The 12,183-nt window shown below is 55.6% G+C and overlaps 1 protein-coding gene across 5 annotated transcripts in view; it reads right to left on the bottom strand.

The window, feature by feature from the left end:
* Nucleotides 1–12,183, bottom strand: part of LOC144945209 (LHFPL tetraspan subfamily member 7 protein-like) — a 78,747-nt gene that overhangs the window by 46,812 nt on the left and 19,752 nt on the right. For all 5 annotated transcript variants that reach the window (XM_078873528.1, XM_078873523.1, XM_078873527.1 and 2 more), the window contains exon 3: nt 2,230–2,368. In XM_078873528.1, the coding sequence (XP_078729654.1) occupies nt 2,230–2,368 (139 nt within the window). The remainder of the gene's footprint in view (nt 1–2,229; nt 2,369–12,183) is intronic.

Raw genomic sequence — 12,183 nt, forward strand, 5'->3', positions numbered from 1 at the left:
CCCCCACTCGGTTTGGCCGTGACAGTCCCGGCCACAGGGAGGGATCTTGAGAGTGGAAGAGGGAGAAGGCACCGCGGATTATGTTGCAGGAGGCGTGCGTGGCAGGCAGCGGTCGTCGACGGGAGCTAATCAGTTGGATAATATAATCCATGCGCTGCCATCTGGCTGCTGGCCATCGAATGAAGGCAGCCGCCGCATCGCGCGCTTTCAGATGCGCTTATGCGGCCGTCTGGAAAGCTCTTCCTCCTCCCGACATTAAGACGCCACTGGGAGCGACGCACTTTAAAATAATCTGGATTGAAAACTCATTTCTTTAGAACTGCTTTTTGTGTTCGCATTTTAAGTCGATATGAAAAAACAAATCTAATAATGGAAGCTGGTTCGTAAGTGTGTGTGTTCGTAAGTCGAGGACTGCCTGCACACACGTACACGCTGAACGAAGGCAACCCCGCGCCGTGTCGGCCACGAGGGATGTGCTCCTGCCGGAGCGCAGCACGTGGGGCTCTCGCACGAGAGGGCGTGGACACGCGTGACGTCACAAGGGAAACGATCACGTGAGCGGTGCGTACATATGCGCACGCGTCCGTTCCGTCTCGACACAAGTCCATCCAGACGACACCTCCGATTAGGACGGTTGGCTACGTACGGTGCGACAGAATACATACGTACGTACATACATACGTACATATATACGTGCATAAATACGTACGTTCGTCCATCAGGTCATTGATTGCCCTCGCCAGTAATAGCCAGTAAGCCGGCAGCAGCAGCAGCAGCGGTTATTTGACAAACCCAACTGCTGATGACACCCATGAAGTCGAAACCGATCCAGAGTTTTCTTCCGTCGACCCCTAAAGCTGCTTGAGAAGTCGTGGGCAGGAAAGGCCTCACCGCAGGGGTCGGCAACCTGCGGTGCTGGAGCCGCACGCGGCTCGTCAAGGAACTGCCTCGTGACGTTCTCCATTCAGAACAAGGCCGTAGCCATGGAGTCAACATCGGGGGGGACCAAATTTTTCAGGGGGTCTGGGGGTCCCCCCCCCCCCCCCCGCCCCCAGAAAAAAATATCTAAATTTGGAAAAACAAATCCTGCTAAAATAGAAAAAAATGCACTAACACATGGGATGGACTCTTCATTTATGTTTTACAATAATGTCTAATAGTGTATTGTATAGTCTATTGTATTTCATTGTTCTGTTCTTTCTTACCTTTTCTTATTTCATTGTATGTAATGGCAGAGATTAGGGATGAATAAAGTACAACCATAACCACAATCAAATAAACAGAAATCTATTTTATAGAAATATATTGGGGGGGGGGGTGGCATTTTGAGCATATTTGAATATTGGGGGGGGGGGTGTGTCCCCCCCAATATATATCATAATTACGGCCTTGATTCAGAACCCCCGCCGTCTCGTACTGAGCACCACCACAGTGCATGTCTCTTCTTGTTATTTTGGTTGGCCGACCCCTGCCCTGGGGTCGAGGCCGACGGACAGCAGCTCAACGTTTGTTCCAAAACAGCGCGGAGCCGTCGCTCAGACGACAGCGCGAGCATCGGAGATGCGCGGCGCCGCTCCAGCGGGCGCTGCCCTGCTGTGTTGCGGCACGTGCTGCAGAAGGGCGACCATTAGGCGAGTCACGCGGAGCTCAATCTGAGAAGGGCGCAACGAAGCGCGGAGAGGCGCGTGCTCGGAATGACACCGAGAGGCAGGAGGAGGAGGAGGAGCGGGTTCGTGACGTGGGCCCCGCTGTGAAGAGGGGGTGAGTGGGTGTCGGGCAGGAGGGACTGTGATGATGAACAGTGGTCGAGGTTGATAATGGAGCGGCAGCCGATGAATGGGACGACGCGTCCTGGAGGAGCGGTCACCGGGGAGATGGAGCGATGAAATCGGTTCGGTGCTGGGTGGATTAAAACATTGTAGGATCGCGAGATATTGCGGTTTGGAGAGGGAGGCCTTCCTCCAGCGGTGAATATGTGTATACAGTATATTATTATCAGAGCATGTTGGGTTCCAAGTACTGTGTGTGCTTAATACAGACTTTATTCCTTGCAAAAGGCATCTTTTTGGCGTTTGAACATCTTAACACCTGCTGCTTTATTGCCAGAAAGGGAAAAAAATCTATTCTCATTTCTCACATTTTGAAACAACAACAACAATGACAATTACGATAACCGGGGCGGCCGCGGGGATTCGAATCCGCGAGCCTCCCGGAGGCCGAGGGCCCTACCTGCGGCGGACTGCGCGCACCCCGCGAGCGTGCACGCGCGCCGCTCGCCCTCCCCCTCGGGCAGCACGAGGCAGAGCACGGCGAGCAGCGAGCTGACGGCCAGCAGCGAGCAGCCGCCCCCACACAGCACCACGCTCACCTGGGCCCGGGAGGCAGTGGGGGGGGGGGGGACAAGGGGCAGTGTGGGGGGGCAGAGGGCAGTGGGGGGGGACAAGGGGCAGTAGGGGGGGGACAAGGGGCAGTGGGGGAAGGGGCAGGGGGGGGGCAAGGGGCAGTGGGGGGGGGCAAGGGGCAGTGGGGGGGGGACAGGGGGCAGTGGGGGGGGCAAGGGGCAGTGGGGGGGGGCAAGGGGCAGTGGGGGGGGACAAGGGGCAGTGGGGGGGGACAGGGGGCAGGGGGGGGGCAAGGGGCAGTGGGGGGGGACAGGGGGCAGTGGGGGGGGGCAAGGGGCAGTGGGGGGGGGCAAGGGGCAGTGGGGGGGGGGCAAGGGGCAGTGGGGGGGGGGCAAGGGGCAGGGGGGGGGCAAGGGGCAGTGGGGGGGGGACAGGGGGCAGTGGGGGGGGGACAAGGGGCAGTGGGGGGGGGGCAAGGGGCAGTGGGGGGGGGCAAGGGGCAGTGGGGGGGGACAAGGGGCAGTGGGGGGGGCAAGGGGCAGGGGGGGGCAAGGGGCAGGGGGGGGACAAGGGGCAGGGGGGGAGGCACAAGGGGCAATGGGTAGAGAGACGTCATGTTTAGATAAACATCAGACACAGTAATGTTGTGCCTAATGGGATTATTATTATCGCTGCGCTGTGTCACCCTGCACGAGAGCCCCACCGAGTCTCCAGGCTCTGTGCTCGCGGTGTGCCGGGCGGGCGGGCGGGTCACGGCTCGGATTAAGCCCCCGGCGCGAGCGCCAAATCACCGCACTCGGTCACCCGGTGGAGTAATTCACCTCCTCCCACTGTACCGAACGCATCGCACACAGCAACGATCCCCTGTGCGGCACGATGTTGGGCCAGGTTGCTGTTCGATTGCCCATTATCCGAACCGGTTCTGGGCCTCCCCTAGGTCGGCTCGGTCTCAAATGAGTACCTGGTGCAGTGTGTAAACATTTTCCACTCGGGAGACAAATGCGGTGGGGCGTGGTGCTGGTCTAACCCACCCCCTCGTCTGCCGTGGCGGCCTTCATGGGGGGTGATCTTTGTCTTTGTGTGCTGCTCACCCATCCAAGCACTAACCACGCTCAACCGCGCTCAGCTTGCGGGAGACATTGGGCCCAATTACGGGGCATTGGTTCCTCGCTCACGATCATCTGAGCCGCTCGCTGGCACTCACGGCGGCTGTCAACCCCCACGCGGTGAGCACGGGGGGGCCTCCTCTCCGTGCGCCACCGCCCCGGCCCCTGGCTCTGACTGGCGCGCGCTTCTCTCCTCCTCCGCAGCCTCCTCGCATCCCCCCCCCCCTCCTCCAATCTCCAGATCATCCAAAAGGCGGCTGCCAGACTTGACTCACCAACCCCACAACACCCACCCACTCAACCCCCACCCACCCCACCTACCCCACCCCACCCACCCACTCAACCCCCACCTACCCCACCTACCCCACCCCACCCACCCACTCAACCCCCACCCACCCCACCTACCCCACCCCACCCACCCACTCAACCCCCACCTACCCCACCTACCCCACCCCACCCACCCACTCAACCCCCACCCACCCCACCTACCCCACCCCACCCACCCACTCAACCCCCACCTACCCCAACCCACCCACCCCACCCCACCCACCCTCTCCACCCACCACACAACACCCACCACACAACACCCACCCACATCGCCCTACCCACCCACTCAACCCCCACCAACCCCACTCACGCCCTGTCACATCACTCTACTCCCCTCCACACACTCTCCTACCTCTGCCCCCCCCCCCCATCTCACTCTACTCCCCTCCCATCTTTAAAGGGCAAGGTGATGTGGATGAGTGTGGGAGCTACAGAGGAATATCATTGATGAGTCGCGCCATGAAACTCTGGGAGAAGATGACAGAAAGGAGGCTGAGGAAGCTGGTGGATGTTGACGCGAGTCGGTTTGTATTGAGACAGGGAAGGGCAACAATGGGCGCGATCTTTGCACTGAGAAGCGTTTTGATGGAGAAGCTCAGAGGGAAGAAACGGGGCCGGCACGTGGTGTTCATTGATCTAGAGAAAGGGTACGACAGGGTGTCTAGAGAGCTCATCTGGTGGCGAATGAGAAGAAGAGGTATTGCTGAGGTACACGTCCAGCTGAGCCAGGATATGTATGAAGGAGGGAGAATGAACGCGCGGAGCAGCTGTGGAGTGTCGGAGAGCCTTCAAGTGAAAGTGGGAGTGAAGCACGGTTCCGCCCTGAGCCCCTTCCTGATCATCCTGGTGCTGGACACACGCACGGGAGACATTCAGAGGGAGCCCCCCTGGTGGGCGCTGTTTGCTGACGACATGCTGGCTATGCAGTGAAAGCAAATGGGGTAGTGGAAGAGGATTTAAAGATCTGGGTGCAAAAGATTGAAGGGAATGGGTTGAGGATCAGTCGGACGAAGACTGAGTATATGGTGGCACATTTCAGTGAAAATGATGCAGAAGGAGGAATGGAGATTGGAAGTGACCAGTGAATGAAGAGGAGCGAGTTTAAGTAGCTGGGTACAACGACGCGGTGCTGATGGATCACCAGAAGGAGAGATGAGAACACGAACAAGGGCTGGATGGCTGAATGGCGAGAGATGACCGGTGTGGTGTGCGATAAGACGGTCCCAGTTTGGTTGAAGGGAAAAGTGTGTAGTGTATAGTGTAGTGTAGTAGTGTAGTGTATAGTGTTGTGTATAGTGTAGAGTATAGTGTAGAGTATAGTGTAGTGTATAGTGTAGTGTAGAGTGTAGTGTATAGTGTAGTGTATAGTGTAGTGTAAAGTGTAGTTTATAGTGTAGTGTAGAGTGTAGTGTATAGTGTAGTTTATAGTGTAGTGTATAGTGTAGTGTATAGTGTAGTGTAGAGTGTAGTGTATAGTGTAGTGTATAGTGTAGAGTGTAGTGTATAGTGTAGTGTAGAGTGTAGTGTATAGTGTAGAGTATAGTGTAGAGTATAGTGTAGTGTATAGTGTAATGTAGCAGTGCTGTTGCATGGGGCCGAGTGCTGGGGCAGAATAAAGAGGGAGGACCAAGCCATGGCAGTCACAGAGACGAGGATGTTGCGGTGGATGTTGGGGTTTAACAAGGGAGGGACAAGGGGTGAGAATGAAGGAGTGAGAGGAAGACTCAAGGTGGTAGAGATCGCAGAGAAGGCGAGAGAGAAAAGTCTGGTGAGGTTCGGCCATGAAGAGAGACAAAAGAAAATTGATGTGGGTCAGAAGGTGCCCGTGATGCAAGTGGACGTAAAGAGATGAAGAGGAAGGCAGAAGAAGAGGTGGAGGGGTGGCGGGGGGTCGATGTGGTGGCCCGAGGAGCGGGAAGAGAGACGGCGCAGGACAGCGCAGCGTGGAGAAGGTTGGCGAGGACGGCGGAACACCCCCGCGTGGGTGCGACAAACGCGTGGAAGAAGAAGACTGCTTGAAATGTCCCCATGGTGACAGGCCACTTCGTTGAGCTATTATTTGTGATGGCCAGGTTACTTCTGAAAAAGAGCTACATAGCTCAGTGGGACTTACCTGGTAAGATAAAATAAAACGTTTAGTTTTAAGAGACAGTATGATTCAAGCCCTTCCTCCTTCAATGCGCTGGCTGTAACTGACTGCATCGTTCTCTCTGTTAAAATAACTCGGCCCACCTGTGATCCCTAATCGCTTTCGGGTTAGGCCGAAAGATTTACGCCAAAAAGTGTCGTCAATAATCCTCAACCACCCCGACGCGATTACGCCCCCACGATCTCGATCACAATCTCACCGATAGAGGACTCCCCCCCCCCCCACCTAAGCTTGCCGATGACTTGAGACGTCTCGCCGGGCGAGTTCAACGTCAACAAAAGCACGACGACGTTTCGCTCCAACTGCTCTGAGCTCCCATCAGGCAGGGGGGCGCGGAAATCGAGTTAGATATATCACGGACCATGAATATATCACGAGGCCATAAATATATGACAGAACTCAGGAGTCGGCGCGTGTTGAAGTTGTGGCCCGGCGTGCGCGTGCGCAGTGCCGAGACGCGCCCCATTCGGATGCCGCGCGCGAGCTGCGTGAATCGACAAATGTCCCCCACCCCCTCCTCCCCTCTCCCCCATAAACCCCCCACCCCCTCCCCCTGGGGCCTCCCTAGATCCCCCCACCCTCCCCCACGACTGACATTGGCTACAGGTGACAGTCATCGATCTGCACAACCTGTTCGCGTCTGCTGTAAATCGCACGCGGTGGCCTTCCCCAAGCGTGACAGCGCCGTGCGCTGCACATCACGCACAGAGCGGCGTAGCGGCCGCAGTGCGCAGGCGGTGCAACTGCACCGGGGGAGGGCAGGCACCCCCCTCCTCACCGCCCAAATTGAATTCCTTAGACCAGGGCCCGTGTCGACCATGCTACTAAGCCACTGGATATAGTTATTTAGTGGTATTTAATGTCACGTGTGAATACTGCATCAAGCGCATTGTGCGAATGGCAACTGACGTGGGCTGTGAGACAGCGCGGGCCTATGTCTCCGTGGTTATGACGATGATTCACGGGCTGCGCCACAGCTGATTTCATCGCTCCGTCTCCACCGTGGTGGTCCTGGCGGACGTAGAGGCTGCTTCTCCAAAGGGCAGTCTCTACGGCTAGACTCAACCCTAAACTAAAAACGAAACTAAAACTATTTTTTTTTATATATTTGAGCTATAACAGCTCTTTTTTCAGAAGCGACCTGGCCACAAATGATAACTCAACGAAGTGGCTTATCACGCGGAAATGTATATCAACCAAATATTCTGAACGCGTGATGTTGATTATAAATGTCGAGGGGAAACCCCACAGAGAGAGAGAGACACGCAAATTCCACATATACAACAGGCATCATGGTCGGTATCGAACCCACGACCTCCAGTATGCCAGGCGAGGTAGTTAACATCTCGCACACGACCCCCTCTGGCCGTGTGCCCGAACCAAGCCCCAATAAGGTGGGATTGAGTTTGTTTTATTTACTACACGGATAATGATTGCCCGGCTATTTAACCACGGGAGATCCGTGGCGAGTGAGCACAGCAGCAGCAGCAACAAACACAAAGACAACGACGTCAATGTTGTACAGAACGAGTACAGGGTCCTTAATCACAATATTAATTTATACTGGAGGAATCCGATGAGCTATGAAGCTCTTTTCACAGATGTCCAATACAAAACCACGATATGAGTGCAAAGTATAGGAAAGGTAAAAAAAATCACGATATACAGTATCTATGTTTATTTTACCAAACGATATCTCAATGAAGCGGCTCATCGCGTGTTTCCTGACCCACGCGTCCCTCTGTCTGTCTCTCGGTGTAATTCCGAGCGTGTCTCTCCCCGCGCGTCCCTGGCGCATTGTCAGCTTGTGTTCTGCGTTCTGTTGGTAACGGCCGCGTGCCTCGTCCCATGGCACAGCAGAGAGCGCGCATTGATGAACAACTTCCTTCAGCCGGGCGCATGGCTCCGTTTACTCTTCATTCTCAAGCTTAGCCGGACGGTGGTTATGGCGACGCTGCTGCTGCTGCTGATGCTACACGTGGCTGCCTGTCACCCAGTATTATGGAGGCAGCAGCAGCAGCGAGGGTTGGCGGACCACCGCACAGATGTTGCGAAACTCCCTTCCCGTGGGCCGGCGTCGAGGAGCAGCGGTACCCTGGTTCTCCATTCGTTTTTGTATCCCTAAATTATTCTTTTATTTGATCAGGTAAGGCCCACTGAGCTATGTGGATCTTTTTTAGAAGCGATCTGGCCACAAATGACAGCTCAACGAAGTGGCTTATCGTGTAGAAATATATAACAGCCAAATACTCTAAAAACTAATTTCGAAATGTGGAGCGGAAAAAACCAGAGGACCTGGAGCAAAGTCTACACGGCCACAGAAAGAGAGACACTGCAAACTCCAAATATACAGCAGGCATCAAGGTCAGAATCGAACCCACGACCTCCTGCATACCAGGCGAGGTAGTTAACATCTCTGAGCCACCGTGATGGTGATGATGATGAGAGAGAGACACCGCAAACTCCAAATATACAGTAGGCGTCAGGGTCGGGATCGAACCCACGACCTTCTGTATACCAGGCGAGGTAGTTAACATCTCCGAGCCACTGTGATGATGATGAGAGAGAGACCGCAAACTCCAAATATACAGCAGGCGTCAAGGTCGGGATCGAACCCACGATCTCCTGCATACCAGGCGAGATAGTTAACCTCTCCTAGCCACCGTGATGTTGAGGAGAGAGAGACACACAAACTCAAATATACAGCAGGCGTCAAGGTCGGGATCAAACCCACGACCTCCTGCATACCAGGCGAGGTAGTTAACATCTCCGAGCCACCGCGGTGCAGTGGCGTGATTGGTTGCCCCCCGCCAGTCAACACCCCCCCCCCCCCACCGTCTAAACCCCCCCACCTCAGTAACCCCCCCCCCACGACGCTCCTCCATCCGCCCATCACGTGACTTCAAAGGCCCCATGCTGGGCAAGCGACGTGACTAAATAATCCCACGCGTAGCATCGCGCGGGTAATGAACTTTAAAAACCTCTCAGTTGCAGACACTGTCAAGACGTGTGAATGTTATCGCTCACATTTTTTAAAAATTCGTTTATCGATTTTTCCCAACCAACTTTTGACGGAGAAAAAACAATGAGGCCCCCTGCTGTACCACCTGGAAACACTCGAAGAGGCGCCACGACTCCACTAATCCTCCAATAATACTGGGGCCTTACACGGATATTACTACTAGGACTGTTTACTTTTTATTTTACCAGGTAAGGTCCACTGAGCCATATAGCTCTTTTTCAGCACATGGGCCAAAGCCATTGAACCATTGGCCAAAACGTCACCAATGATGTTTTCAATGTAAGGCCACACAAACGGTGTGGTTGTTATTGTTATTTTTGACGAACGCGTTGAGTGTTTTTTGTTGATTGTGCCAGATAATTTGTTTAATTCCATGGAGATGTAAGCCATGCTCGGCCATGGGCCAGGCCCAGGCGCGTGAATTGTGGCTACCACGCGAGATGGCAAAGCGTGAGTGGTGGCATCAACATCTTCAAACCGCCCATGTACATAAATTATGCAATAACCCAATTAGCTTATGAACCGTATATATATAAACGCACTGTAGTCTGCGTTCCTTCAAAGCCCTCTCGTCCTGGCCCGCAGCAGCAGCAGCAGCAACAGCAGCAGCAACAGCAGCAGCAGCAGCAACAACAGTAGCAGCAGCAGCAACAGCAGCAGCAGCAACAACAGCAGCAGCAGCAGCAACAGCAGCAACAACAGCAGCAACAACAGCAATAGCAGCACCAGCAGACCTCGCCGTTGGCATCGAGCTCGTGGGCCACATTGCGGCTGCCATCATAGACGAGAGCAGACGAACGGAACCCAATTAGATCGGTGGATATCGCGTCGAGTCTCCCTTCCCTCGTCGTGTTTGTGGTGCCCACCGCTCTGTCTCTCTCTCATTTCCTCCCCCTCCGTCTCCCTCCCCCTTGTTTATCCCCCCTCTCTCTCGTCTCTCTCTCTGCTCGTGATCTCAGCTGGCGGGGGGGGGGGGTTACTCTGCCTACTCGTTGGTCACGTGGTTGGCTGTGTACCCTGGCTCGTGTTGCGTCGCAGTCGCACACGTGGGTGAGATAAATACCTGCACGGTCCTCTGCAAATGTCAAGGTATCTCGTCACGGTGGCGAGATGTTAACTAGCTCGCCTGATATACAGGAGGTCGTCGATTCGATTCTGACCCTGACGTCTGCTGTATATTTGGAGTTTGCGTGTCCTCTCTCCCTGCGGTCGCGTGGATTTTTCTCCGGGTCCTCCTGGTTTGCCCTCCACAATTAGAAACACGCGTTTAGATTATTTGGCGGATATATATTTCCACGTGATAAGCCACTCTGTTGAGCGATCATTTTGTGGCCAGGTCGCGTCTGAAAAGAGCCATACACCTCAGTAGGCCTTAACTGGTAAAATAATAAAATAGTTTTGTCGTCTAAAATATATAAATATAATTTCTAGATTTGAAGTTGTCGTGACTGCAAGGATAGAATAAATAGAAATAACTAAATCACCAAATTAAACTTAGTTATTTATATTTTTATATTTTTATTATAATTTTTTTTTCACCTACGCGACTTTACCGAAAGAACCAAAGAGTATATAAATAGACGTTTATCACGAGAGCCACTGCTTGCGAGCCCAGCACCCGTCGGACGCAGTTGCCACCAACTCGGAGCCACCTCTCGGGGTGCCCCGAGTGCTGTCGTGGGCGCGTGGAACCCAAAAAAGGCGACCGCCGATTCAAAGCAACCGCGAGGAGTGAACTCCGCGGGGAGTGGGTGCTGGACCGCCAGCCAATGCGTTGAGGACATTATAACCAATGGAGGAGCCAGGATTTCCAGGTAGGGGGGGGGGCAACCCCTCCAGCAATGAAAAATGATAGAGGAGTTGTTAGTAAGTAAGGACTTGTCCCTTGCTTTTTATTCGACGCGTGTGCGGCGATGGCGCAGCCATCGATCGAGGGTCGAATTCGAACCGCGTTGTGTGATCGGCATCGCGCTCGCTGAAGGTGTTTGCCGCCTTCAGGGAAGTCGTGGACTGTATATGCAACTGCGCACAATTCTGTGAGTCACTTATAACTGCTTTGCCGTTACTTATTGCCAATTATGGACTATTGTCATATCATCTCATAGAGTCCCCTGGCACATAATAATATGCTATACAGTGGCAGTGGGGGTCGCAAAATGCCGATGTATTACTAATAAACCCCAATGATCCGATCGAAATTAGGGATTTCGATCGAATCATTGGGGGGGGGCACGTGCCACACCCCCCCCCCCCCGCCAGTGGTTATAACATTATTACTCTAGCCCCCAACTCCCCCGCCCCCCCTCGCCCGCCCAGAATGCGAGAGCGCCGCCTCCCTCCCTCTCTCGCGCCAAACATAATTGGCGGGATGGGCGCATGAAGTGGCAATGACGTTGATTGGCTCGGAGCGCTCGGGGAGCGCTCTCGAGTGCCAGAGGCTAAATTATTCACTCAGGCTCCGAGCTGCGGCGGGGAGAGCGGTGGGAGGGAGTGGATGGGAGGGGGGTGGGAGGGGGGTGGGAGGGGGTGGATGGGAGGGGGGTGGGAGGGAGTGGGAGGGAGTGGATGGAAGAGGGGTGGGAGGGAGTGGATGGGAGGGGGGTGGCAGGGGGTGGACGGAAGGGGGGGTGGGAGGGAGTGGATGGGAGGGGGGTGGGGAGGGAGGGGGGTGGGTGGGAGGGGGGGTAGGAGGGGGTGGGAGGGGAGTGGATGGGAGGGGGGGTGGGAGGGGGGTGGGAGGGAGTGGATGGGAGGGGGTGGGAGGGGGTGGGAGGGAGTGGATGGGAGAGTGGTGGGAGGGGGTGGGAGGGAGTGGATGGGAGGGGGGTGGGAGGGGGTGGATGGGAGGGGGGTGGGAGGGGGTGGGAGGGAGTGGATGGGGAGAGGGTGGGAGGGGGGTGGGAGGGGGTGGGAGGGAGGGGGGGTGGGGAGGGGGGTGGGAGGGAGTGGATGGGAGGGGGGTGGGAGGGAGGGAGTGGATGGGAGGGGGTGGGAGGGGGTGGGAGGGAGTGGATGGGAGGGGGGTGGGAGGGAGGGAGTGGATGGGAGGGGGTGGGAGGGGGTGGGAGGGAGTGGGATGGGAGAGGGGTGGGAGGGGGTGGGAGGGAGTGGATGGGAGGGGGGTGGGAAGGAGGGAGTGGATGGGAGAGGGGTGGGAGGGGAGTGGATGGGAGGGGGGTTGGGAGGAGGGGGGGTGGGAGGGAGTGGATGGGAGAGGGTGGGAGGGGGTGGGAGGGG

Source organism: Lampetra fluviatilis, chromosome 37 (assembly GCF_964198595.1).
Source record: "Lampetra fluviatilis chromosome 37, kcLamFluv1.1, whole genome shotgun sequence".
Lineage (NCBI taxonomy): Eukaryota > Metazoa > Chordata > Hyperoartia > Petromyzontiformes > Petromyzontidae > Lampetra > Lampetra fluviatilis.